We start from the raw sequence: 23,947 nt of genomic DNA, 5'->3' as shown, positions 1-23,947 counted from the left end.
AGCATTTAAAGTGCTCTCATTTTAATGAAACTTTTTTCAGTATTTGCAAATCCAGTTTTTGCTTGATTTTGCTTCCCCTTCGCAACCAATAAATCACTGCTTGAAATGTTTTTGTATGTTTCCGTGACGTGTCTGTCCCCATGACCTTGACCTTTGATCGTAAAATTCTTTTTACTCTTGGGTCCCTGTTGACATTCGTGCCGAATTTGACGAAAACACAACGTGAAAAGACAAATGGAGAGGAGACAAAAACATGTCACTCATACAAAACAAGCAGTGTTTAGCATTTATTACCCAGGTCCTTGAAAATACTGGAATTTATTGTAACTGCTGTTATGCCACAATGCAGACATCAAAATAAAAAAGAGGCAGAAAATAACAGTAATTCTGGTATAAGGACTTCATTGATGGTCTGAATTATCAACAAAGACCAACAGGTCCAAGATGGCTGCCGAAGCATTAGCAGGGTCACTCATAACCTTAGAAATGCCATTAGACTTTCATTGCTTACTGCAAACAAACAAAAAGCAACATTTATGTACTTTTTCCAAAATTATTTTTTTTGGAGTACAAAACATTAGAGATCCACGTGCCTGCATTTGGCACATGGATTGTAACAGCTTCAAACAAGCTGTATGATAAAAAAACAACAACAACAACACATTTAGTGTGGTTAAAAATCAATATCTGAAAAGTTTAATTCCAGAACAGGGCAAAATGTTTTTCTTAATTTAATCATAGGATTGATGTATACTCACTACTGAAGCCCTCACATCAATAACAACAAATGTGTGTGTGTGTGTGTTTATCCCAGGTGGAATAAAATATAATTATGTGAGCAAACACTCCATTTTCTGAAGCCACATATGAAGTGAATAAAATTCAGTGTAAACAGGCAAAGAATTCAGTTAAAGTGTAGCCATTTATCAGCAGAAATGACGGCAGTAGGTGTGTTCATTCGCTTTCAGCAGATCTCACAGTTTCTCCTGAAAGGAGAATAACAGTCTGTTCTGACACGGTAGTTTAATTTAATAACAAGACAGCAGCCAGCTTCTGTTTCACTTCTCCTTGTGGTTGCTGCGTCGGACGGTCCTGCCCCAGTGTGGATCAGCGAAGAGGTGCATCTTGCTGCGAAGCTGGTCGCAGAGGTAGGCTAAATCCTGTTTATCCAGTGAGTGTGCCAGCACCAGGTAGGCTGACAGCGTAAACGCCAGCAGGAGCCTGTCCAGCGATAAGGCGGGCAGGAACCACAGCACCACCGCCAGCTCCAGGCACACCGGGTGACGCAGGTGGGATAGAAGGCGTTGCGCCTGCGGTGACTTGTAGGACAGGGGGTCCCCCAAACGAAAACACTCGTAATACACCTGAGTGAAAGGAGGGGAAGAAAACAATTCAAGTACACAAATACATTTTTCATCATCATGTTTGACCGTTTAAAATTAATATTGACACTGTCCTTGATGAAGAGGGATTCATGAAAAATTGATCATCGTTGTTACATGATTTTCATAAAGAAAATCACTGCAAGAGCATTTATTCAGCAGAGATTTTGAAACTGTGATGTCCACCTGCACAGGGATTAAAAGAGTGAACTGAAATTGATGCATTATTAACTCTGCGGTGATGGTTGTCTGTACAAAGCAAAGTTTATCATTTTAATTCGTGGGGTAATGTGATAAAGCCTCCTCTTGAAGACACGCGTTCCAAGTCTTTTCCAAAGAAAAAGATGCCGCCCAACGTGGGGCTCGAACCCACGACCCTGAGATTAAGAGTCTCATGCTCTACCGACTGAGCTAGCCGGGCGTGAGGACACTTTGTACGTCATTCATTTAAAATATTGACAATTCTTCAACTACCGCACGATTTATAACGTATAGAAATTGTTTCTCCTTTTAGTAGCGGTGGAGTGGCTGAAGCTATACGGGGAACCCGCAGCTTCCGGTAGCCAGCTGACATGAGCCCGGGAAGAGACGCTGCTCCGCAGCAGCAGCAGCAGCAGCAGGTTGATGTTTCGGCCAGAAATAGAGCAAGGTCTGTTACTTAGTTAGCTATTGTTGAACTATTAGAATTAACTAGGAAGGTTAACTAACTACACTAAATAGTGAGTGGATAAATAATGAGAGCAGAAGGGTGTGTTTTAAAGATAGAGACTAAAACGATAGCGGCGTTGTTAACCTGAGGCCATTTTGAAGCATACGTTTGAATCGCAAGTATTGAGTGGTGTGCAATGGGAATTGGAGTTCTCAGCAGTAAAGCGTTTTAAGTGGTTACACGTATTTAATATTGTTTTAAAGGTTTCATGTATTTGAATTTAACTGTTACATTAAGATTACATATCCACTGTAGTTATATTCAGACTAACACTAGTTTTATCATTTATTCTGTCACAAACAGGAAGTGTCTAATACAGTGTTCACCAATCTTTCAGCTGTCTTCAGAGGAACTAGCTGGGATTATCCAGATGTTCAGGCTGAGTTATAAAACACCCTCCTGAGAACAATCGTTGACTCGTAAACAAAGACAAATATATTCGCCCAACGTGGGGCTCGAACCCACGACCCTGAGATTAAGAGTCTCATGCTCTACCGACTGAGCTAGCCGGGCATCGAACGAAAGGGGGCGCTGTCTCATCCTGTGCATGTCCTCTAATGTTGGGTTTAGGGTTGAACACTACTTGTGGAGTTTTATTACAAACACTTCATCCATTTCAAATATGTCGTTACTAAGGAATTATATGTGTGGGCATGTTGAGCATTTATAATTCATATGTTCCTGTTCACTATTGCATTCTTCTTTTATTTCTCCTTGTCATGGTACATTCTAGTGTTACGTTGTTGTGGTGGGATATCGCCATGAACCTATTTATATACATATACACTTTAAGTTTTATGGAGACATTTTCATCAGTTTAAAACAATTTAATTTGAGCGTGCTAAAATGTCTGGCGTGATCCATGGACTGAATTTTTCTCTCATTCAGCTTTACTCCTTTCCCTGCCCTGTGCGGCCTCAAACTCATGCACTCCAATTTACAATGACAACAAAAAGTAGGACAAGTAAACAGTAATCAACAGTATTACTTTATTGCAGATAGCCCGCTAACAAAGCTGTTTACCTGCTTGATGCCCAGGAGTTCTGGGTAATCAAAGATCATGAGGATACTGCAGATGATGGCCCAGCACAGGAAGTGCGCGGTGAAGCACAGCAGAGGGAACCAGATGCTCCAGGGTGCTTGACGCACAGACCACAGACAGGGGGCGCCAGTCACTGGCTGCCAGCAACGCATCATGATCTAACACCAGAGAGCCAAAGAACCTAATTCGTTCATTAGGTTCAGAATTAGAACCTTATATATACGTCAGCATTTTGGTTGAAGCAGCAGCTCATAAACTTTTCTGTGACTAACAAAAGCCCCTTTGGTTTTTGGTACTTTTTCTACTTCTCTGTGTGTGTGCGTGTGTGTGAGAGTGTATTGCTGTACCTGGAGTGCCAGGGCTGTGGTGAAGCAGTATACTGTCCTGCTGAGGACGCCCAGCACTGACTGACAGGCCTGCTTGACAGGTGACCAAGCAAGCAGACTGTGCTGGGCAGTGAAGAGAGCCAGGAGCCCTGCATCCACAACCAGGGACTTGAGGACGGAACGGTCCTGCAGGGCCGCTGACCACGGTACGGCGTCTTACATGTGAGGCATGGATACAATTAAAATATCACTTCCAATTCTGATGAATTTATAGTCATGTCCGTTTATTAAGCTTACATTTTAAACATTATAAGTAGAAAATATGCAACATGTGGTAGACAAAGTTCAGTATAAAGTGGTAAGACAGCACAGAAAATAGAGGTTTGCATCCAAGTACTTTGTCAGGTCAATAGAGCAACGCCATAATATGTAGGTGATGACACCAGACAACAAAATGGCTCATTGGCTGTATTTCACGATGCATCTTTGTTTTTTTCAACCCAGACTTAATAATGTGCAGTCATGGATGTAAACCAATCCCACCGGGGCAGCAGGGACACACAATCACTGTTTGCATGCACTCAAGCATTAAACATGCCTGAGCAGTACATGATACATTTGCAGGAGTGTATTTCCGTCAGTAACCCCCTTTCCCTGTCATGCAAAGTAGGATATAGAGTAATTCCCTCCCTCTGCCACTGTGCAGGATTTACAGGTAAGGTAATGTAGTAGGTGTTTCCTGTGGTATGTTTGAGACATGTCAAATATAATATCAGAGGGCTTAAAATGAGGATTGTATAATTTTAGAACAGCTCTCCGGACAGTTCTTCAGAAACCCATTGTCTAACAGTTTTATTAATTGAAATACCATAGAAAAGTAATTTCGCCCAACGTGGGGCTCGAACCCACGACCCTGAGATTAAGAGTCTCATGCTCTACCGACTGAGCTAGCCGGGCGCTGTCAAAGCTCGAAAACTATGATGTTTTGATATTATCACATCAGCGGTGCACTTGAAAAACTCCTGAATACATAGTTCACATTAATTTATATCCCCCCCCCCCCCCCCCCCCAAGGCGAAACCCAATTTCATTCATTTCACGAAACTCCTTCAGCAGGACTCGGACCTTTCAGCCTTCCTCTCTGCACTCCCAACTCCCGTAACTAAATTAAACTAAGAGAACTGCTGATAGCCCGCCAGCAGCTCTCTCGGAAGCTTACCTTGACACAGCGTCGTGTCCCCGGTGATGTTGTGGTAAATGGCTCGAAATGATATGAACCGAATGAAGTCTGCACCGGATATGAAAACGAACGCAACGTTAATCAGAGACGCCGTGCAGAGAGCGCATCCACGAACGGTGACTGACGCCATTTCAATCGCGGATTTATGTTCATTTGGCAACTTGTACTAGTTCCTTCCGGGACAGGAACCTGTAGTACTAACGATTATTAACACACGGTGTCGCTGCTTAGCGGCACAACTAGCATGTACTTATTTAAGTAAAGATATTTCAATATACTTTTGAACCAACCACATGTGTTACATTTATTTAAGATTAGGTGCACGTTTGTTATCATTACCTGGACTTTTCTCCACACGATTTGTCAAAAGCAGATTACATTTTGAATGTGGTTAAGTAAAATAGCAGACCTATGTTTGCTTATTTTATTGCTAGGATACCACCAATTATGATCGATAGAAATAAACCAGCTATATTCTCCTCCTCATGGGCACCTGATAAAACACAGGAATCCCCCTTTTTTCCACACAAAAGACACAGAAGCTTTGTTAGAATGACACTCCTGATTTTTTCATTGATTTTAATTGGTAAAATCCTAAAAATAACAAGTTTATAGGACACAGAGAAAGACTACTTTATTGCAGACAAGATACAGCGTAAATTCCCACAGAATTGCTAGTTTAAAAATAACTTTCCTTTTTTTTTTGATGAAACAACAGGACACAAGGGCCTCGGTCTTCAGATGAAGTTGACCTCACAGTCGTAGCACTCGACATGGTAGCTCCTGCTGAGTGATACTACTCGAATAGACTCAGAGCAGCCCTGAAACAATGAAGGGAAACTGTTGTGATATTTTCTCCCATTTTTTTTATTAATCATTTAAATATTCATTTTATTATCATTTCATAATCATCAACATGAGTTGAGGCTCACTTCAGTTGGCAGTATTGGCATCCTGCATGCAGCGCACTGGGGAGCTCGGACCCTGAAACCAGCAGGAAATCGTATCTCATGCAGCCTGTCTGGCGGGAGTTGGTTTATTCTGTTATCGAGGGTGTGAATTAAAGGCCCATTGTTGCTGAGGTCATGTGAAGAGACTCACTTGTGGAAGTCGCTGACACAGTAAACCCGACTGTCTGCGTCTACGGCGAAGGGCAGGCCCTCCAGGCTCTGACTGCACACCACACAGCGAAAACAGGACGGGTGGTAGGACTTCCCACGAGCCTGCAGGACCTGGCGGTGCACACATTTCCCCAATAAGCATCACGTCTCTCTCTCTCTCACTCACTCGCTCACACACGCACACGCACACACACACACACACACACACACACACACACACACACACACACACACACATATATACTGTATATGCACATGCATGATCTCACCATGTCGACAATTAAGAAGCCACAGCTGTTACACACTTCAGGGGATGGATGAACTCCTGAGTACTACATGACATAAGAAAATATAAGATGGATATCTACAGTTCTTCTCAGGTTGGATGCAAATGCAACACATTATCGACAAAACAAAAATGTATTTACTTACCAAAAAATCATTTTCACAATAGACACTTCCTGACAATGTATAAAATGGCCTGCCATTAAGCTTTTTACCTACAAGTGAAACAAATCACATTTTTCTATGTGAGGGAATGAAGTGAAGTCAGAAGAAGCTCATATTTTAATGTGACATTTAATCAACGGCAACCAGTCGACAGCATACAATACACCATCATTTTATTCCTTTTATAAGTTCACTGGAGGCCACAAGCTAAAACTTGAAAACTGAGTTATTCTTAGGCCACGAGATAGAATTTATCCCCATAGTCTAGGTATTTTGTGGCCCCCATCCATTGTCCTCCGCTTAGTCCTGTTAAGGGTTGCGTTGGGGCGGGGGGGTCAATGTTTGAATTTCACATTGCTCAAAAAAACCAACACGTGTTATTGGGACTCACCACAAACGCTGCAGGTAAAACAAGTATCATGAAATAGTTGTCCCAACGCCCAACAGGCTCTCCCCCCACCGTCCACCTCTTTGCAGCACTTAACACAGCTTCCTGTATGCAGGCAAAACACAAACACACACACACACACACACACACACACACACACACACAAAAACACGAATACAAAGTGTTGTACGTCAACACTTTCCTAAAGGTCACTGTGAGACATGACACACTCCCCTGAGCGCCAACAACCTCTCACCCAAGGACAGAACTGGAGTAGACGAACACTGGGGTGTCGTCAAATCTATTTACTGAATTAATTTTTTTTCTTACCAAAGTGAAATATGGAAGTGTAACCGGCGTCCATCTCCCAGTTGGCTTTTCCTGCGAGAGCCATGCTTCTGTCTGCCGGTTTAATTTAGTGTGCAGTGCAGACAGCTGTAAGGGGAGCCGCTCTCTGGGTTTATGGGCCGGTGGTCTTCAGACCCCCTGACTCCTGCAAGTGGTTGACCGTGTGGGTGGCAACAGGCCAACTGGCATATTTTTCACACACGTCATGAGTTTATATATTGTAAGGACATGTTTCTCTTTTGAATGGGTAAATGATTTACGAATGAGGGAACAAAGTCATTCATTTGACGCCAACTCAGGTGATTATTGTGAAAGGAATTGCGTACACGACTAACACAGGATTGTAACTTTCAGAAGGTGGTGAGGAGTTTCACCGGAGCCGATGTTAGGGGCTGTGAGCCGGTAAAACAGCGACTGTTTAACTGATGAAACGTACATGCTTTTATTGAATCATATAAATGTCTTTTTACCCCTTTGTAAGATGAAAGAGGGTTAAATAGTTCACCTTTAAATGCCCGTTGATGTTTCTGCCAAATGTGAAGAAATTCCCTGATGGTTTTCTCAGAATATCGTATTGAGAAGGATGGGAGAGATTATTGCTTACATGTGAGGTCCCACTTACCTCGACCTTTGACCGTCAACATCTTTTCTGCTCCCAGTAGACATTTGAGCCAAATTTGAGGAAATTCTCCCTCCGTGTTACTCATCCTCCTGCAGTTTAAGGTCATCCAAGGAGTTTTTTTCAAAGGAAAATGTACACATTTGTTGAGAGTTAAAGACAATGGCTTCATTGGGAAATGCAAAAAGTAGATCATTTACACTGAAACAGTCCGAAAAAAAGAACTTGCATTATTTGTTCAGCGCTGCATTGTTTAGATTTATAGCAGCTCTGGATGTACCTGAGCTGGCAACCCCAATTCACATAGAAAACAACAGAAACTCTGGCATTAAGTGAAGCTAATTTGTTCTTAACAATCCTCTGTTTAACTCACTGTATACCTGTCCTGCTGCAGGATCTATTTTATTGCGTTGCTGCCCTCATGTGGACTGTTCACTTACTTCACTTTGTAAATCTTGATCCAGAGTCACGTCTCATCCAAGAAAGAGTCCCAACTTCATCACGTCATGGTCTGTATTTATTCTGTAATTCTTTTTATTGCAATCTTTTGTGCACTTTTGACCTTTGCTGTGGCTCATGTTACTATTTCTTCATTTTATTCACGCTTCAGTGGGTGGAACTGGAAAGCAAAAGAGAACTCTCAGAATATCAGAGCAACCATCTGCCCGGCCGATAACTTCTTTTTCTGACTTGAAATAAGTGGAGAGTAGCCCAGTATTTCAGAGTACCAAGCGATCAACTCTCCTCGGGAAGCATTTGCTGTGAAACTCTAATCGTTGGTATGACAACCGAGCTCGTGGGCCTCGGCAGCACATGTCGGCCTGTTCTGGTTGTACAGTATCATGGAAGGGGAGGAGGGCTACAGTGACAGCTGCTGATTCTTCACTGAGGGCCCTTGTTTGGAGACTCTGATGCTGTCTGCATTCACCACACCGCCCACTCTGCATGCTGTCAGACTGGTTTCACACACACACACACACACACACACACACACACACACACACACACACACACACACACACACACACGCACCCAGTTTCATGTGTGTTTGTGTGTGTGTGTGTGTGTGCGTGTTGGAGATTCAATAATCCTCACAAAGGCTTTAGTGAGAATGATTTCCGCTCACTGAGCTTAGTTTCACATTCAGATTTGAGTTTAGAAAATGATTGTGTGTGTGTGTGTGTGCGTGTGTGTGTGTGTGTGTGTGTGTGTGTGTGTGTGTGTGTGTGTGTGTGTGTGTGTTTGATGGTCTTGCCCTCAGCTATCTGTGTAGGAATGTCTGCATGTGGAGGCAGGAGGCATCTCTGAAACACTGGGAGTGTTTTTCCCAGTTCAATACAGCTATTAAACATCAACTGAATCAGACTGATCACTTTCCTGCGGCTGACTGAACACATCCTGGGTTTTGAATGTAAACAAGATGCATATGTGACCATTTGGGGACTTTAAATTCCAGAGATTTATCGCGTAATTCCTGCAAATTACCAGTGAGGGAGGAAGTAAACAATTCTTTTACTAAAATTCCCTCTAAAAATTCCCAGATAAAAGAGTTCTTTGACAATAGTAAACATTACCTTTCAAAAAACGTCATAAATACAGAGAGGTATATGATATTCAATTTATTTAAGTATCAAAAAGTAAGAAGTACACATTGTACATGTCTGTGTACTCCAATATGATGTTACAGTGATGTGTGTCTTATTGAAAGGCGTCATCTTTGCCAAGTTTGGCTTTTTTTCATCTTCAGCTTTCAAAGTATTGAGGATGGGATCAGATACATGTAGAGGAGTAAAAAAAGAAAATACAGCACTTCCTTTAACAAGTAGTGGACATCCCCTCAAATGCAATAAGTCAACTAAAGGACAGATACTTCAACGTAATACTTGAGAGTGCTTGAAGTACTTTGCCACTGCAACTGATTGCCTCTTAAAGGACGTGGCGTCTATTATTAATAGAACACAATGTTTTCTGAAATTCAACGTGCTTCTCACTCTGTGTAATCACAACTGCACCTCTGCTGGAGCCCAACATCCCCACCCCGCATCATGCCAGCAATCTTTGGCATGTTTGAAGCTTATAAATAGGGCACCCATTGTGCCACGCGGCGATCGAGGGGAGTCACATAAGGACCCATGACTTCACCAGTCAATACAGTTTGGATTAGATCGGTGTTCGGGTTCCAGAGCGAAGTGGCAGCGCCGAGTTCCTGCTCACCCGTCAGGTTTGGACAGGTAACCGTCCCTCGAAGTCCACGCCCTCCCTCCCTCTGCTGCCGCACACAGGTAAGCAGGAAGTGGCTGTTACCGCCGTCGATGTCACTTAAATGTAGGGTCTAAGGAAATGTGCGCTTGACAAACAGTTACCAGGTTTAGTTACTTCTAGTTTCTTACATTTTTCCCTTCCCAGTTGGAGGATTCAGTTTTGCGAGTGAACATGAGGCGCAAAAGCTGCGCGCTTCTGGAACTTTTCTTGTTATTGATCCTCATCGACCCCTCAGGTGAGACACACGGACACAACTCAGTCAGGGATACCAGATCTCCTCTTACATTAGTGTGTGTGTGTGTGTGTGTGTGTGTGTGTGTGTGTGTGTCTCCATTTAAAACGACTAAATATCTCCAAGCTTCGTGATACTCTGTGAGAATTGCGCCAAACAAAACAACGATGAACAAACACGCTGAAGTGAAACTGCGGTCCCGTAAATAAGCCTGTAATGTCCCGTGTTCATCTACGAAGAGGTTAACAGCGACATTAAAGGCGGCACTGATCGATTTTGCCAGTGGAGCCCTGACATCTAGACCTCCATTTTCAAAGGTCTATGAGGCATTTATGGAGCTTCCTGCAGGCATGAATTCATCGTAGCTTCATCAATAATTGACCAGCAATCTGCTTCTCAACTATGAATCTGCATTATCTAGCAGCTTCTTTTCTTTTTCTTGATTTAAACTCTAGACTTGCTCCCCACCAGCCGTATTTGAGGGGAGAAACCATCGGAAATAATCTCCTAATCTCCCTGTAAGTGTCACTTGAGAATCCTGATGATTTTCTTGAGAGTCATAAAAGTCCCAGGCGCCCATGTTGTGTGTGAACGCTGCATTAAGAGTTCCATGAAAATTGGACTTGTGAAAGTATCGAAACCAAAGATATAAAACTAGCTTTTGTCTGACTAGCTGTCAAAATAAATGTTGAATGTATGAAACAAAAGCAAATGACCACATCGGAGAAGCTTTTACCAGCAAGTATTTGTCTTTTTATAAATGGCTATGTGGCTAAAAAAAAAAAAAAAAAAAAACAATCATCAAAATTCCAGAAAAAATACCTGCTGATTGATTTGTCATCTCAACTTCAGTAAGAATAACAGACCGAATGAAAACTGACTTCTGTTTATTCAGTTTCATTTTCTGTTTAAGGTGTAAAATGAACATTTTATGTACTGCCTTTTATTACTCAGCGGTCATGATGAGTCATTATAATAAGACATGGATGCATTTGGCTCAGTCCGCCACCCTAGAGCGCAGCGGCAGGTGTGTCTGGACCACTGTGTTTACTCAAGTGTTTGGAGTAAACTCCCTGACCACTGGTGTGTGTGTTTTGTAATCTAAATATTGCTTCCAACAGAAGAAAGCTGCTCTGCTTAATGCGGGCAAAGTGATGTCATTGACCCCCCCCCCTTTTTTTTTAGGAAAAAAAACCCAGACTCCTTCACTGTATATATATGAAATGGTAAAAATGAATGGCTTCAGAGAATATCTTCTAGCTGAATGTAAAACAAGACATTTGCAAACAGAGTTTAAGGCTTTTGAACATAATTTTGTAGTAGTATGATGCTCTGTACACAATACAATGAGAAAACTACAAGCAGCACCTTACACATGTAAGGTGTGTGTCCTCAAGTCTTTGTGAGTTTGCGACATTTATCATCTCGCCTCCTCTGATCTGTCGCTGCAGATGGCCTGCAGATGAAGGTCCGACCGGAGAGAGGCTCGACGGTGACGGTGTCCACTGACCTGCCCTCTGATGACTGTGCGGTGTGTACAGTCAGCGGGGTGAATGACACGCAGACATCCTGCCACTCCTCTCTTTCCCTGATCCCTGAGACGGAGGTCCAGCTGCTGTTCAGGTGCTCCAAGCCTATGGAAGAGGCGTTCACTGTCTCAGTAACTCACGCCATCGGTGAGTTCACGCACGGTCTTTTGATATACTGAGTATACTAACAGTCACACATAATTTGAGATTCCAACATCTAGGATTTATTGATTATACTGCGCTTTAATTGGACCCCGAATGCTCAGTCACAATACTGCTCGTTAGAATGATACAGCAGTTGTGTCGTACTCCGTGTAGGTCAAGATATTCTATCTACAACACATCAAGATGTGAGTAACTGAAGATGAAACGAACGACAACCTCCTAGTGGGGAAAAGCTGGAAACACATTTAGATGACATAAATGAATCACTCTTGCAATAAAAATCAGCACTATTTGGCTCCACTATATTAATAACATACATTGCAAATTGTACATTTTTTAATTTAACAACTTTAATGTGCATTGTGTATTGTTGCTGCTAATCATTGAGTTCCAATTTCATAGAAACTAATCTGTGCGTCTTCTTTGGTGTTTAATTGTAAGTCAGAATGTACAGCGGACGACTGCAGCCCTTCAACGGTCGAGGCTCAACCCGCCCTCCTCCACCAGTTTGCCAGAACCTTTACCTGGGAGATCACGGCACCTGAGAAGACCGTCGTGGGTCTAAACATCCTTGGAAAGGGACTGATGGAGACGTCCCAACCGTGCCAGAATGGCTATCAGTATTCGATCACCAACAGCCAGGTCCAGACCCAGTACTGTCAGGGTGGTTCTGTGACTCATTTAGACCTGCTCAATGAAGCCGTCGTGTCTCTGCAAGTTAAACCAAATACGCAGGTGGGGTCGGCGTTGTTCCAGGCCTCCGCTGGACCACTAAGTAAGAAAGAAGTTTTTAAATACACTTAACTTTTCCCCAAAAAACATCAACATGGCACATTTTAATTAGAACTGATTGTCGCCTTAAAACTGTAATGTTACTCTGAGGTGATGCACATCGCTCAATGAAAACAAGACGCGCCACCCAAACTGTTTCTTGTATAATGGATTAGCTGTGAAAACTCCTGGAGTCACTGCCAGGTGTGACTGTCACACAGCTAATTAAGCAGCAAATCTGATGTTTTCTAGCTAATACGTGTTTGCAATGAGGGATTGGATGCGTCATGAGCTATAGTTGACGTGTAATATCTAAAATCTGTAAAAATGGCATTTTATTTTACAAAAAAGACTATTTTTTTTTGCATTGAATCATATACCAAAGTAGAAATGGCTGGTCAAGCTTTGGATATATAAGTCCTGTAATTCCCTCCTGTTGCCATCGGAAACGCACACATTATCCATGAACACGCATGTAAATAAATCAAAGACTTATTGCCACACACAAATGATTGACATTGACATTTCATACAGGACTTACAGCTCATAAATCATCTTGTTCTGCATGGGTGTGGCCTGCCGCTGAGTAATGTTTTAGATTGTGTCAGCGCTTTAGTTAAGGTCTGGTAAATTGAGAATATCAGCTTTGTATGTTTGGATTAAACATACTAGTTCCTGTAAGGTTCAATGGAGCCCTGCAGTGTGTAAGTTATCCATGATCACCACAATGCCGCTATTTGCTGTTGATTGGATGATGCAACAGATTTTTCCTTTATTGATTACCAATAATAGAAGTTCCTAATAGTATAAAAAGCAACTAACTAATTATTCTCCCTGGTGTTTAGAGGGCAGAACCATGGTTGTAACCGTTGACTCCAGCACGGCTTTGACCATGAGCAGGGACACACAGGGACCAGAATGTGAGGTGTGTTCTGGTGATGGCTCCGCCCCTTCCTGTGACACCACAGAGAAAACCCTGTCCAATGTTGAAAGCCTCCCGCTGGAGTTCAGCTGCCTGAAACCTCAGGACGTGTACAGTGTGAAGATGAAGAAGACGATAGGTGAGGATGGTTCACACGAGTCAAACAGGAGTTCTGATGTCTAACTAGAGGATGAAAAATTAGATTAAATAAACTAGAAGGGCCCAATGTGGAGTAAAACCTCCAGATAGACACGTATACTGGGCAAAAATGGTTTTTCAAAAAATATGGAGAGATACAGTATACAGTACAGAATAGATAAATTAAGACATGCAGAGTTGAATAAAAGTTACATAGAAAGAAATGAATAAATTAATTTGTTGAAGGGTAGAATTAAATTGAATTAGTCTATGTTCCAAATATTTGTCAGTATTTTTTCATTTTTTAAATTTAATTTCTGATGTGTTAGTTGCTGTAATTATGACACTTTTTATCGTGGTTACTTTTTTGTTTGTTTGTTTTGTCATGATGGTGGAAGTAGAGACTGTTCCTCCATCTGTGGGGCTCAAATAACCCCATAATTGGAACACTTTTCATTTCCATGTCTCAGAATGCACACAGAGCTCCTGCACTCCAGCCGCAGGAGACGTCAGTCCCGACCTCTTTAAGGACTTCAGTAGGTCGGTGACATGGGACATTAGTGTACCGAACAAGACCGTGTTAACCTTGGACTTCACTGGTGATGGACTAAAAGAGATTTCTACACCAGACAAATGCCAAGATGGCTACCAGTACACAGTTAGCACAACAAGGAGGGAAGGAGTCAAAAGCACCAGCTACTGCAGGGGTGGGACGCTGTCTCATCTGGATCTGCCTGGACAGACGACCGTGAGTCTGGAAGCACCTAAAGACGCAGAGCTGGGCGAGACCATATTCTCTGTCACAGCAGCGCCGAGAGGCAAGTGTCCCACGTCCTGTTCACGAAAAGTCGACAAATAAATGTGTTTTAACGAACGGAGCATCGATAGCATATAAAAAAAATAATGATCCAATAATGACGCAAATACAGTTTATTTATACTTTTGCTAAGTAGTCAAGTATTAAAGTTGGGTTACAAAGCTTTTTTACATTATTTTATTTCACAGGGTCAATACCTGTTGCTCAACTTAAATAGATTAAGTAGCATTAGAGAGCTAACTGGTAGCTGTTGTTACTGACTTGTCACTGAATTATCTATTTGTAATCTGAGACTTCTTCCTCCTCAGGTAGCAGGAACATGTACGTGACCCCTGACCCCAACACTAGATTTATCTTCAAGAGGCAAACCAGCGAGCCCGACTGCAGCGTGTGTTGGGACCAGCCACCCGATCAGAAATGTGATCCAGATTATCTCACAGTGCAGGAGCTTCGCAACATATCTGTAGAGTTTTCCTGCTCTCGACCTCAAGATGTCTTCAGCGTGGAGATAAACAAGGAAGTTGGTATGAATATCCGCTGTCAAACCCCTCCACAAAAATCTGTGAAAATCAACTTTATAATTTTATGGTAATCCTGATTTAAAAAAAAAAAAAAATCAGGCTAACAAACAGAACTGAAAACATTGTTCAGCTGGTAATGTGATCACCCTAAAGTATCAGTTTTGTTAGGCTGCTATCCTGCGTGAGCGTAGGAGAGGCCATTTTACAATGACCCAGGCCTGTGAAGCCCACGCTTGGGCGTGGCCAAAATAACTTGAAATCCTGGCCCCTTCATGTCCTTGTAGCACATATTGATTTGACAGTTAATGTCACATGGAGGATTTTTAACTTGTTTTAGTATTTTGGGTCTCAAAGAAACTTAATCATGCTATCTGACATCCTTCACTACCTTCATCTGTCTCTGTGAATTCCAGATTGCATTTCGTGTACTGGTGACATCATTCAGGCTGAGTCCTCGCTGTTCTCTGACTTCAACCGGAGCTTCACCTGGGATGTGAAAACTGCCAGCACTAAGGCCTTGACACTGGATTTCCCAGAACCGGGGATGCGGCAGATTCCCCATGGAGAGACCTGTCCGGATGCGCACACATATATTTTTATTGTCTACTTGCGTTTGGGGCTAACAACAATAGGTAGGTTTTGTAAAGGAGGCACTGTTACCAACGTGCAGATGCGTTACAGGGGCCGCATGGCCCTGGAGGTGTCTGGGGACAGAAAGCTGGATGCTGTTGCTGTTAAACTCAGCGCTGGACCTGAGACCACCAGTAAGTTGTTTTGATGGTTGTCAAATAAAGCTGCATCATTTTGAAGGAGAAAAAAAAGAGATTATTCTGACTGATGTTGCGATTGTGATACGATGATCACTTTTTTCCCCTCGAGTGTGATATTATGTCCTGGTCTCTTTCCAGTGGTGGCCACGGTGAAAGTCAGTCTACCACGAGGTGTCTCGAATACAGTATTTTTCACTGCCAACTACCCTGGTGATTTCCCTGATCGCCAGCAAATGCAGTGGGACTTCTCTGTGCCCGGCATGCACAACTACACGATGCATTTTGGGTCTCTCAGGTCACCAGAATGCCTCAACAGTGAGGTGGTAGTAGAATACAACAAGGACAAGAAGGGGACCAAGCTGAGTCTGACGGACCCTCAGCCGGAGCATCAACAGGGCAACTTCCGCATGGTGCTGATGAACTGCGAAACCAACAGGACTCTGCCAGGACTCGCCTTGAATTTCACAGTCTCTGTCATGAGAAGTGGCCATCCAGGTAGAGTCTGGTTCTGTTGAAACTTCAGATCTGGTACCTGATGATGAGTCTTTGCTGTCCCTTGAATTACAGAGCATTTTAAAGCAGGTTGATCCTAGTTTTAGTGGTACATGAAGAATTAGCCGATAGGAGGGACTCCTAGTCCCAGTGTAGGAGGGACTCCTAGTCCCAGTGTAGGAGGGACTCCTAGTCCCAGTGTAGGAGGGACTCCTAGTCCCAGTGTGGGCCCTTTCCATACGTTGGATTCTCTGAACAATAATTAATTGGTGGTTTTGAAAACTGCTCTGAAGTTTATCTTCTTTCCAGAATCTGCAACACAAAATCCTCTTGTAATCTGAATTTAACAAAAGAAAAAAAATTAGCCTGTTGCGCAGTTGTAAGAAGATTTTTAACCAAGTCCCCAAGCTTTAAATCCAAATAAAGACGAGAGGGACCTGGAGAAATTCTGATTTGATTTGTTTTGTGATGTCGTGAACCATTTTACCTCTAACAGAAAATTGACAAAAGTATTTTATGGCTTTAAATTCATAAGATGGGCAATAGAATACCATTCATGTATAACTTTGTCTGAAATATTATCCTCCATCTCGTCTTTCTTTGTCAGTTCTGTGCACGGTGGATCTGACCAAACACCAAAGACTGTCCCTACAGCTGGAGAAAGTGGGCTCTGATCCCTACTGTGAGATGAGCTTTAAATCTCAGGTGGAAAATAAGATCAACGTGGCTCCAGGCAGTAAGGAAGTCCTCTCCTTCCTGGACTGTCCTAAGGAAGATGTACGGCTGACAGCAAGTGAACTTTGGGGTAGGCATGTTTGTGAATATTTAAATCCTCTAAGTACTTTACATTACATATCACTGAAAATGTGTTGTTTTTGTTAAATTTCTCAACCTCATTTTTTTGTCCCTTTTTCAAACCAGCATGCCAGAATGCAGCTTCCTGCACTCCAACTCTCCTCACTGTACCCAAATTGCCCCCCTGCCTCCCGATGCCCCTCCACAGCTTCACCTGGCACTTCAGCATCCCTCAGGACAGCACAATTGATCTGGTGTCACCTTCAGGAGGTCTTCGCCAATCCTTGCCGGGCCAGGAGTGCAATGGCTCTGTCTCCCTGCATGTCGCCCAGGGTGATGGTTTTTCTGTTGGTGATTTCTGCTCTAACGGGATCATCCAGAAAGTTCAGGTGCACGCCAACATGTCTGTAACAGCCACAGCGCGGAACTTCACCAAGACTAAGGGGCCTTTTCTCAACGCCACCTTTAGCCAAGAGATCCCAGGTAACTTGATGTATATTATCATGGTAGTGATTGATACACAAGCAGGGAGTTCTGGCAGACTTTATCAGATCTGAATAAACTTGAAGGGAGATCACATGGCACTCGTGATGGAAGCATGGAGAGAAAACCTCCCCGGAGGCATCCAAACAGATAATTCTCACTGGAGATGAAGAAACAAGCCAACTCATTCCTACCGTGTACTTTCATCTGGAGAAGTGATGCGTTTGCTGCAGGTCTGATGTTGCACACTTCTCCCATGCAACAAGTTGAGACAGGTTTTCTGTACGTTTGTCATTCTTGTTTATCATGAATGAGACCGTCGGATGGACAGAATGTGGATATTTGAATTGTTTGACCATCAGAAAGTGTTTTCTTCTGCTTTCCACTGCTGTTGTGTAGTTAGGATCAAACTGAGCACTTAACTAGCTGAAAGCCACACAGGGGCACTGTTGTATAACAGTTAAGGTGACTCTCATACACTGTACGGAACTGAGACTCTGTTTTTCTTTGTGTATTTCTACTCTTTTGCAGAGACCATTATTTACCGAGTCAGCCCTCGCATGTCCTCACCAACCATGCTGGCTACCCCCAACTGGCCCAATGGTATGAAGCCCTCCTCTACCGTGTCCTGGATCGTCACTCTGCCGAGCCAGTACCAGGCACACATGCAGTTCAATGTCAGCCAGCCCAAATGCCAAGTCAAGCATACCGCTATCAAGGTCCAGATGCTTGGCTTCGAGGAGGAGCTGATGAGCCGCAGGGAGGATGAGCAAGTGGAGGACAAGTTACTGGTGCCACAGAGCTTCTATCTCAACATGTCCAACTGTGTACCAGAGGACAAACACTTTGGGGCACTGACCAAGATTGTTCTGCAGAAGAAGTCCAGTAAGAAAGCTCGTCGGGAGGCTCTTCGCATGCTCAAAATGTTAGCCTCAAACAGCTGAAGCACCATCGTGTTCTTGCCTCCACAGATCTCTTGGCCATCCTTCTCGGAATCGCAGGGGTCCTTCTTCTTTTGCTGATTGTATTGGCGGTTGTTTGCTTCATCACAAGGTAGGTACCTGAGTAAAAAACTGTCAACACGTGGGCCAGTTATATCCAATCATTAAATTTGAGATTTTGCATGCCAGTAAAAATCCTGCAATGTTATTTCTATACACAAAGTTAGCAATAGAATCTTAAATTGGGACCCATTTTTCTCATTTCCAGGTGTATATTTTCACTCTTGGACCCCACAGTTAAATATCCTTGAGGAGGAACCAGATTTTTTTAACTGCTGCACTTTGCACGTGCAGTTTCTATATTCCTCATGGACCAATCGTTCAACAATGACTGCAAAAAAAAAAAGAACAATAAACAGTCCATCACGCATTTCTCCTGTAGCTACTTTTCAATTGACTGTAATGGAGGTGAACTGCAACTTCATCTGCGAACAAAATCAACATTTACTTTAAGAAGACATTTTACTTGCACGGACACACTGGTCACGCTGACCTAAAAGAGAATCAAAAGAATATGTCGGCACTAAGATAAGCATATCACACTCTTGTTGCACAGCAGCAGAATGGAAAACAAAGGCGTTTCGGGTCCCTGCCGTGTGGGTGTGAGCCTTTTTTAATCAGAGGCCAGGCCCTGCTGTGATTACTAACAATCAGACTGCACCTATCGGCGCAATAAGCAGTTATTGTTCCAATAAGGCTAGGTTCACACTCTCTCCCAGCAACGCTGAGTAAATAAGAACTGGCATGTGTGTCCATATTTAAGTGAATGCTGTTGAAAATCTCGGTAATATATAAATCTATTCATGACGATTAAATAACAAAAAGATAGATGAATGGTTGGAAAGTTGAGGTTGCCTTGAAGCAGAATCTGTCATTGTCTGTCCTTGCAACATTTCCAAAATACGGTGACTAACTCTTAACACCTGGAGCCAGTTTTTTTTTTTTTTTAACTCTACACAAAGCTTCTCAGGTGCTGACTCTCTTTCTTCCTGGTCTGATTTATCTTTTCAAACAGGAAAAAGAAAAAAGAAAGAATGAACAAAGAGTCATCCATCTACATCGGCAAAGGGAACATCTTCCGCCCGGGTGACATGCATTTCAGCAAAACTCGGTCAGAGAACGACTCCCACGTCTACGCCTCCATCGATGAGACCATGGTGTACGGCCACCTGCTGGGCAACTCCAGCTACGCTGACAGCATGCAGGACCACTTTAATGGGATGCAAGTGGACTCCTATAACACCTTCACTGGGCCCAAGGATGGAGAACTACCTGTTCTCAAAGAGCTGGATCCAGAACCTGAGACGGACCAGTATAAGACATTCTTGGACCCCGCTGAGACATTCATCCCATCGCGTCCACGCACTCCTATCGATCGACAGGACAGCCTCGGCTTCCAGGACCGCCGGATGGTGGACAATGAACTCTACACATTCAAGAACACGGGAGACTTTAACCCAATTCGGCTTTCTGGTGCTGACATGGACGCACGGCCACCATCAGAAGAGTCTTTGTAGGGTGTCGCTGCATGACGGACCCTCACTCAGCAACCTCAGATTGTACTGACGTGAACTTCTGTGCCTCGTCACACTCAGGGAATCCATGAGTTTCTGAATGTGACTTTAGTCATTTCTAAAGCTTCATGAATAGGAGCTGTGAAATCTTTTTTAAATGTTTTATTAAATCTTTCTCTGCCTGTGCGGAACAGACTTTAGAGCAGGGACAGTAATGTGCGAATCCCGTTTGAACTGTTTTCTCAACGTTTTGTTGAAGACATTTGTTTTTACTTCTGTAAATACTTTTTTTTGTGGAAATAAATTCTGGGAAGATTCAAGAGGAGGTCGTTCACTCCATGAGGGAATGTCTGCTGTCACTAACCCCCCCCCCCCCTTCCCTTTTTTCAATTCTGGATGATGAAACCAGTTTCCACCACAGGAACTCAGTCCAGCAGTGGGATGAGGGTGTGGAAGGACTGCTGACCAATGTTTACCAGGGAGAAGTGTGCTCAACTGGAAACAACAAACGCAGCAGCCAGGTTCACATATTTTCATTACAATTTTCAGGTTCGCATGTCTGCTTTGCCTTATTTATTTATTTTTTTCATCTTTTAAAACAATTTTAAAGTAATGAAACCGAGGGACAGAGTGTATATTAACAGTTTATTTAGGCCTCTGGTCATGTCAGGTTACATCAGGATAGACGTAGGAGAGGAGGAGACTAGCAAACCGAAATAATCTTGAATTAAGAAAGAGTGCTGAAGATATTCAATCAGCTCTGAATCATCGTTCATGTCAGTAAAAATACAGTAGTTTTGACAGGAGTTGAAGCCAGCAGTTCCCATCCGGTGAAATACGGAACTTCTATTGATTTACGGAAATGGTGGAAACTTGCACCCAGTTTTTACATTTGTGAAAGATGCCAGCACCAACTCACTCATTTATTTTAAGAGTAACTTTTTGTATTAAGAACATATTTTTTTTTTAGGGATGCATGATAATTTAACATGAGGATATAGGTCTTTTTTTGTTGTTTTTTTTTGTTTTTGTTTTAATGTATCAGTTTTGGTTCGATCAGTGTCTTCTCCTTTGCTCATCGTCTGTTGATTATGATGAGGCAAAAATGGAGTAAATATATATTTATGGGCTTTTACAAATGTTTTGGCATTTAAAAAAAAGATTATTTTTTTTTATTCATAATGTTAAAAGGTGTTTTGGGACATTTATAAACTGTAAATATATAAACTAGTTGTATACAGATATTTCTGGCATTGGTAAATATTGGCTGTGGGCTAAATTGGTTGAAAAAATATCAGCCAATTCAAAAGTCCGGTATCATGCATCCCTGATTTTCTTAACTTTTTAAGGCAAAAGTCATGGATGCTGTGGGTGGAATGACATCCCACAACCTACTCTTGCAGCCGTTTTTATTGTGAAAGAAGGAATGCAGTAAATTATATATTCCCAGATGATTTTTGTCAAAAATAACAACGTCTTGTGTTTCATGCAACTGACTGTGACCTCAAGATTAGAAATGGGTCCAAAATGAAGAACCAGATGAGAACCACTAGCTTAAAAAACAACAAAAATAAACCAACTCCTTTTCCTATAGCAGGCAAAGTGGCGATGCAGCAGAAGTACGCTCAGGAAGCAGCTAAAAACCATGCGCAGTCGATGATGGGATAAATTGGATCAAACGATGTTGAACTGGCAGATGGAGGCTTTCTCCTCGCGGCAGTTCTCGTCAAACCACTTTCCTTTCGAGGCCCAGGACAGGACAGCACAGTTCTGTGACTGCCCGCCATCCGGCTGAGGGGACCTATAGTTGGATGTGTCCCAGTTCTTGAATGTGATGCTGGTGCCGGTCTGATCTATCCAGGTGCCCTCAGTCACCACGTCGTTGATGCCCAGCCAGACCTGCTCATCTGCGCCGATGCTCTGGCGGATGTAGTCCTTGAGCTGGTCGTTCTCGTCACTGGAGGTGGGGATGCTGAGGACACCACCCAGGGCGTTACAGTCCTCACTGGCAGTGTGATAGCGCTTCTTCAGCGGGTCAGCCATGAAACACTTGCCGTGGATCTTTATACCTTTCAAACAGACTGAACAGGAGAATAAAAGGGAGCAGGTAACTTTTCATGTTCAGGGATCCTGTAAACTCCTCTGATGGTCTGTTGAACAAAAGGAGGCTCTGTTATTTTGGAGGGAAGAAACAAACACAAACTAACAGGGATCAGATCAGTTCCATAAAAATGATTCTTCTAATCTGCGCCGAAGATTAAAAGCACTGGATGTGATTTTATGCTGTGCACAAGGGGTCGGGCATGAGTTTGCCATGTGGCTCCTAAATTAACATTTGTAGTTTCAAAGACTGCGGATGAAAACCATCAGCCTGTATTTCAAGAGAAGCGTACCTCAGACTGCTGACTTCAATTTGAATGCAGGTTTTGTGTGCTCATCTCACGCTATAACCAAATGCACTCCTGCTACGCTCACTGCTTACGTAAGTCATACTGAAAGAATTTGTATTCTTCTGTCTGTTTGTCCATCAGCACGATTACGTAAAGACCAGTAGGACGGTTTTCAATAAATTTGGCAGAAGGCTGTAGCATGAGCTGCAGAGGAACCTTAAAGCCATAGTTCACCCAAAAACAAATATTCAGTCATTATCTATTCACCTTAATGCTGATGGAATGTTGGGTCCACAAAACACTGCTGGGGTTGCGGATGGAAGGAGTTCATCTTAATAAACTTGAAAGTCTGGATTTGATTTTTGTGGTCTTAAAACGAGCAGAGTTCTTTGGGACATTGTGGATTGTTTTACTCCTTTATTTCTAAAAACAGGTGCCCCGTTCTTTAAAATTCGGATTTACCTCTTTGCAGGGCCTGTTGTTCCTTCATCAGGTTGAGCTCCTGGACGATGTTGTCAATCTGCTTCTGTAGGTCCTCGATGGCAGCGTCTTTTGTTGTGTCTGATTCAAACAGCACCGGAGACAAGGATGGTTAAATCAGGCAGTATTTGGTGCAGGCTCTGATGATTTGTAGATTCAGGTAGATTCCAATCATGTGATTATAAAGAACATGCGGCGCAACGAAAGTCGAGAGGATACAGTGATGTTGGAATGCCAAACAATCCACAACATGAATACGGCGATTAAATAACCCTCCAACAGGTGTTGATGAAGCAGATTGTTGCAATCTACCTTTTCGAACGGGCTTCTTCCTCGCTGGAGCCTGCTGAAGTGAGCAGTTCACCAGTAGTAGTACTCCCAGCAGTACACAAAAACCTTTGTACTCCATGATCGCACTTGATGTATGACACCGCTCTTAGTGAGGAGACTCTCAATTTATCTGTCTCTGGCTTCCTCACACCCTCCCTCTCATACTAAACTCTGAAGTCCAAAAACTGCCATTTGCTGGAATAACAATCTAACCACAGACGCCTTGGAGGATAGGGTGTGTGTGTGTGTGTGTGTGTGTGTCATCTGGCTCCAGACATGTGGAGGGTGAGTGGCAACCAGATGCTGGCCTGGAAAGCAGGTGGGGGCTGGCAAGCAGAGAGAGACAGTGTGAACCTTCCGTAGAAGTTGGACATGACCGCATGCAACTTTCATCAAGCGTAAAAAAAAAGAAACTAACAATGACTTCTCTGTTGCATAAAAACCTAAATAAGCTGGTTACCGTTTATTTCTTGGCTGAAAAGGCGGCTCAGAATCATAAAGAGACGGAATATAACTTTTCTTTCCTAAGCTTTTGCCAGATTGTTTGGGAGGTCCTGGTGTGTTACTTCTGTTGGATTTTCATTTGAGAAGTTGTTATATAGAAGATGTGAAATCTTTGAATTATCTTAAATAACCTGTTTTATTTTTTTGGAAACCTCTTAAATCAGTTTTGAAACTCCCGTTCAGACCACGGATAGGAGTTTGTTTTG

At 42.8% G+C, this 23,947-nt stretch overlaps 4 protein-coding genes, 1 long non-coding RNA gene and 3 other non-coding genes across 8 annotated transcripts; 2 read left to right on the top strand and 6 right to left on the bottom strand.

The window, feature by feature from the left end:
* Positions 1 to 310: 310 nt before the first annotated feature.
* nrm (nurim) lies at positions 311 to 4,876 on the bottom strand. The gene is made up of 4 exons (XM_086193215.1): positions 4,679 to 4,876; positions 3,481 to 3,674; positions 3,115 to 3,291; positions 311 to 1,364 (listed from the first exon to the last, which is right to left on the bottom strand). Exons 1-4 carry the CDS (start codon positions 4,827 to 4,829, stop codon positions 1,059 to 1,061), a joined length of 828 nt encoding a protein of 275 aa, XP_086049341.1. The 5' UTR covers positions 4,830 to 4,876; the 3' UTR covers positions 311 to 1,058.
* On the bottom strand, positions 1,731 to 1,803 carry trnak-cuu (transfer RNA lysine (anticodon CUU)). Its single transcript has one exon. It is a non-coding gene; the product is annotated as a tRNA-Lys (tRNA).
* Positions 2,532 to 2,604, bottom strand: trnak-cuu (transfer RNA lysine (anticodon CUU)). The gene has a single exon. It is a non-coding gene; the product is annotated as a tRNA-Lys (tRNA).
* LOC147240729 (uncharacterized) lies at positions 3,559 to 8,345 on the top strand. Its single transcript, XR_015111194.1, has 3 exons — positions 3,559 to 3,665; positions 8,090 to 8,134; positions 8,236 to 8,345. It is a non-coding gene; the product is annotated as an uncharacterized LOC147240729 (long non-coding RNA).
* On the bottom strand, positions 4,344 to 4,416 carry trnak-cuu (transfer RNA lysine (anticodon CUU)). Its single transcript has one exon. It is a non-coding gene; the product is annotated as a tRNA-Lys (tRNA).
* Positions 5,437 to 7,052, bottom strand: limd1b (LIM domains containing 1b). Its single transcript, XM_086194307.1, has 7 exons — positions 6,989 to 7,052; positions 6,662 to 6,763; positions 6,253 to 6,320; positions 6,090 to 6,152; positions 5,801 to 5,931; positions 5,632 to 5,683; positions 5,437 to 5,520 (listed from the first exon to the last, which is right to left on the bottom strand). Exons 1-7 carry the CDS (start codon positions 7,050 to 7,052, stop codon positions 5,437 to 5,439), a joined length of 564 nt encoding a protein of 187 aa, XP_086050433.1.
* Positions 8,346 to 9,745: 1,400 nt separating the features above from the next.
* On the top strand, positions 9,746 to 23,187 carry LOC147240728 (CUB domain-containing protein 1-like). Its single transcript, XM_086193713.1, has 14 exons — positions 9,746 to 9,907; positions 10,032 to 10,122; positions 11,571 to 11,795; positions 12,259 to 12,588; positions 13,430 to 13,645; positions 14,115 to 14,462; positions 14,770 to 14,985; positions 15,396 to 15,746; positions 15,891 to 16,247; positions 16,852 to 17,049; positions 17,166 to 17,522; positions 18,054 to 18,407; positions 18,494 to 18,575; positions 19,539 to 23,187. The coding sequence occupies exons 1-14, from the start codon at positions 9,758 to 9,760 to the stop codon at positions 20,038 to 20,040; spliced, it is 3,777 nt and encodes a 1,258-aa protein (XP_086049839.1). The 5' UTR covers positions 9,746 to 9,757; the 3' UTR covers positions 20,041 to 23,187.
* On the bottom strand, positions 20,657 to 23,429 carry clec3bb (C-type lectin domain family 3, member Bb). Its single transcript, XM_086193714.1, has 3 exons — positions 23,220 to 23,429; positions 22,890 to 22,988; positions 20,657 to 22,118 (listed from the first exon to the last, which is right to left on the bottom strand). The coding sequence occupies exons 1-3, from the start codon at positions 23,314 to 23,316 to the stop codon at positions 21,712 to 21,714; spliced, it is 603 nt and encodes a 200-aa protein (XP_086049840.1). The 5' UTR covers positions 23,317 to 23,429; the 3' UTR covers positions 20,657 to 21,711.
* Positions 23,430 to 23,947: the final 518 nt, after the last annotated feature.

This window comes from Aulostomus chinensis, chromosome 22 (assembly GCF_037954235.1).
Source record: "Aulostomus chinensis isolate RoL2024-O1b breed Wild chromosome 22, RoL_Achi_v1.0, whole genome shotgun sequence".
NCBI classification, from domain to species: Eukaryota; Metazoa; Chordata; class Actinopteri; order Syngnathiformes; family Aulostomidae; genus Aulostomus; species Aulostomus chinensis.
Note: the sequence above shows the minus strand (reverse complement) of the source record. Positions and strands in the feature narration are given on the sequence as shown.

What these genes read in the sequence shown, in the direction of transcription:
- nrm (XM_086193215.1), bottom strand. Translation starts at nt 4,829, where the DNA reads ATGGCGTCAGTCACCGTTCGTGGATGCGCTCTCTGCACGGCGTCTCTG. An exon ending in GGACACGACGCTGTGTCAAG is followed by an intron (nt 3,675 to 4,678) that starts GTAAGCTTCCGA and finishes CTCACATGTAAG; the next exon opens with ACGCCGTACCGTGGTCAGCG. An exon ending in CCACAGCCCTGGCACTCCAG is followed by an intron (nt 3,292 to 3,480) that starts GTACAGCAATAC and finishes CTCTGGTGTTAG; the next exon opens with ATCATGATGCGTTGCTGGCA.
- limd1b (XM_086194307.1), bottom strand. Translation starts at nt 7,052, where the DNA reads ATGGCTCTCGCAGGAAAAGCCAACTGGGAGATGGACGCCGGTTACACT. An exon ending in CACTTCCATATTTCACTTTG is followed by an intron (nt 6,764 to 6,988) that starts GTAAGAAAAAAA and finishes GCCTGCATACAG; the next exon opens with GAAGCTGTGTTAAGTGCTGC. An exon ending in GCTTCTTAATTGTCGACATG is followed by an intron (nt 5,932 to 6,089) that starts GTGAGATCATGC and finishes GTGCACCGCCAG; the next exon opens with GTCCTGCAGGCTCGTGGGAA.
- LOC147240728 (XM_086193713.1), top strand. Translation starts at nt 9,758, where the DNA reads ATGACTTCACCAGTCAATACAGTTTGGATTAGATCGGTGTTCGGGTTC. An exon ending in GATCCTCATCGACCCCTCAG is followed by an intron (nt 10,123 to 11,570) that starts GTGAGACACACG and finishes CTGTCGCTGCAG; the next exon opens with ATGGCCTGCAGATGAAGGTC. An exon ending in GGAGATAAACAAGGAAGTTG is followed by an intron (nt 14,986 to 15,395) that starts GTATGAATATCC and finishes TGTGAATTCCAG; the next exon opens with ATTGCATTTCGTGTACTGGT.
- clec3bb (XM_086193714.1), bottom strand. Translation starts at nt 23,316, where the DNA reads ATGGAGTACAAAGGTTTTTGTGTACTGCTGGGAGTACTACTACTGGTG. An exon ending in GAAGAAGCCCGTTCGAAAAG is followed by an intron (nt 22,989 to 23,219) that starts GTAGATTGCAAC and finishes TGTTTGAATCAG; the next exon opens with ACACAACAAAAGACGCTGCC. An exon ending in ACAACAGGCCCTGCAAAGAG is followed by an intron (nt 22,119 to 22,889) that starts GTAAATCCGAAT and finishes TCTCCTGTTCAG; the next exon opens with TCTGTTTGAAAGGTATAAAG.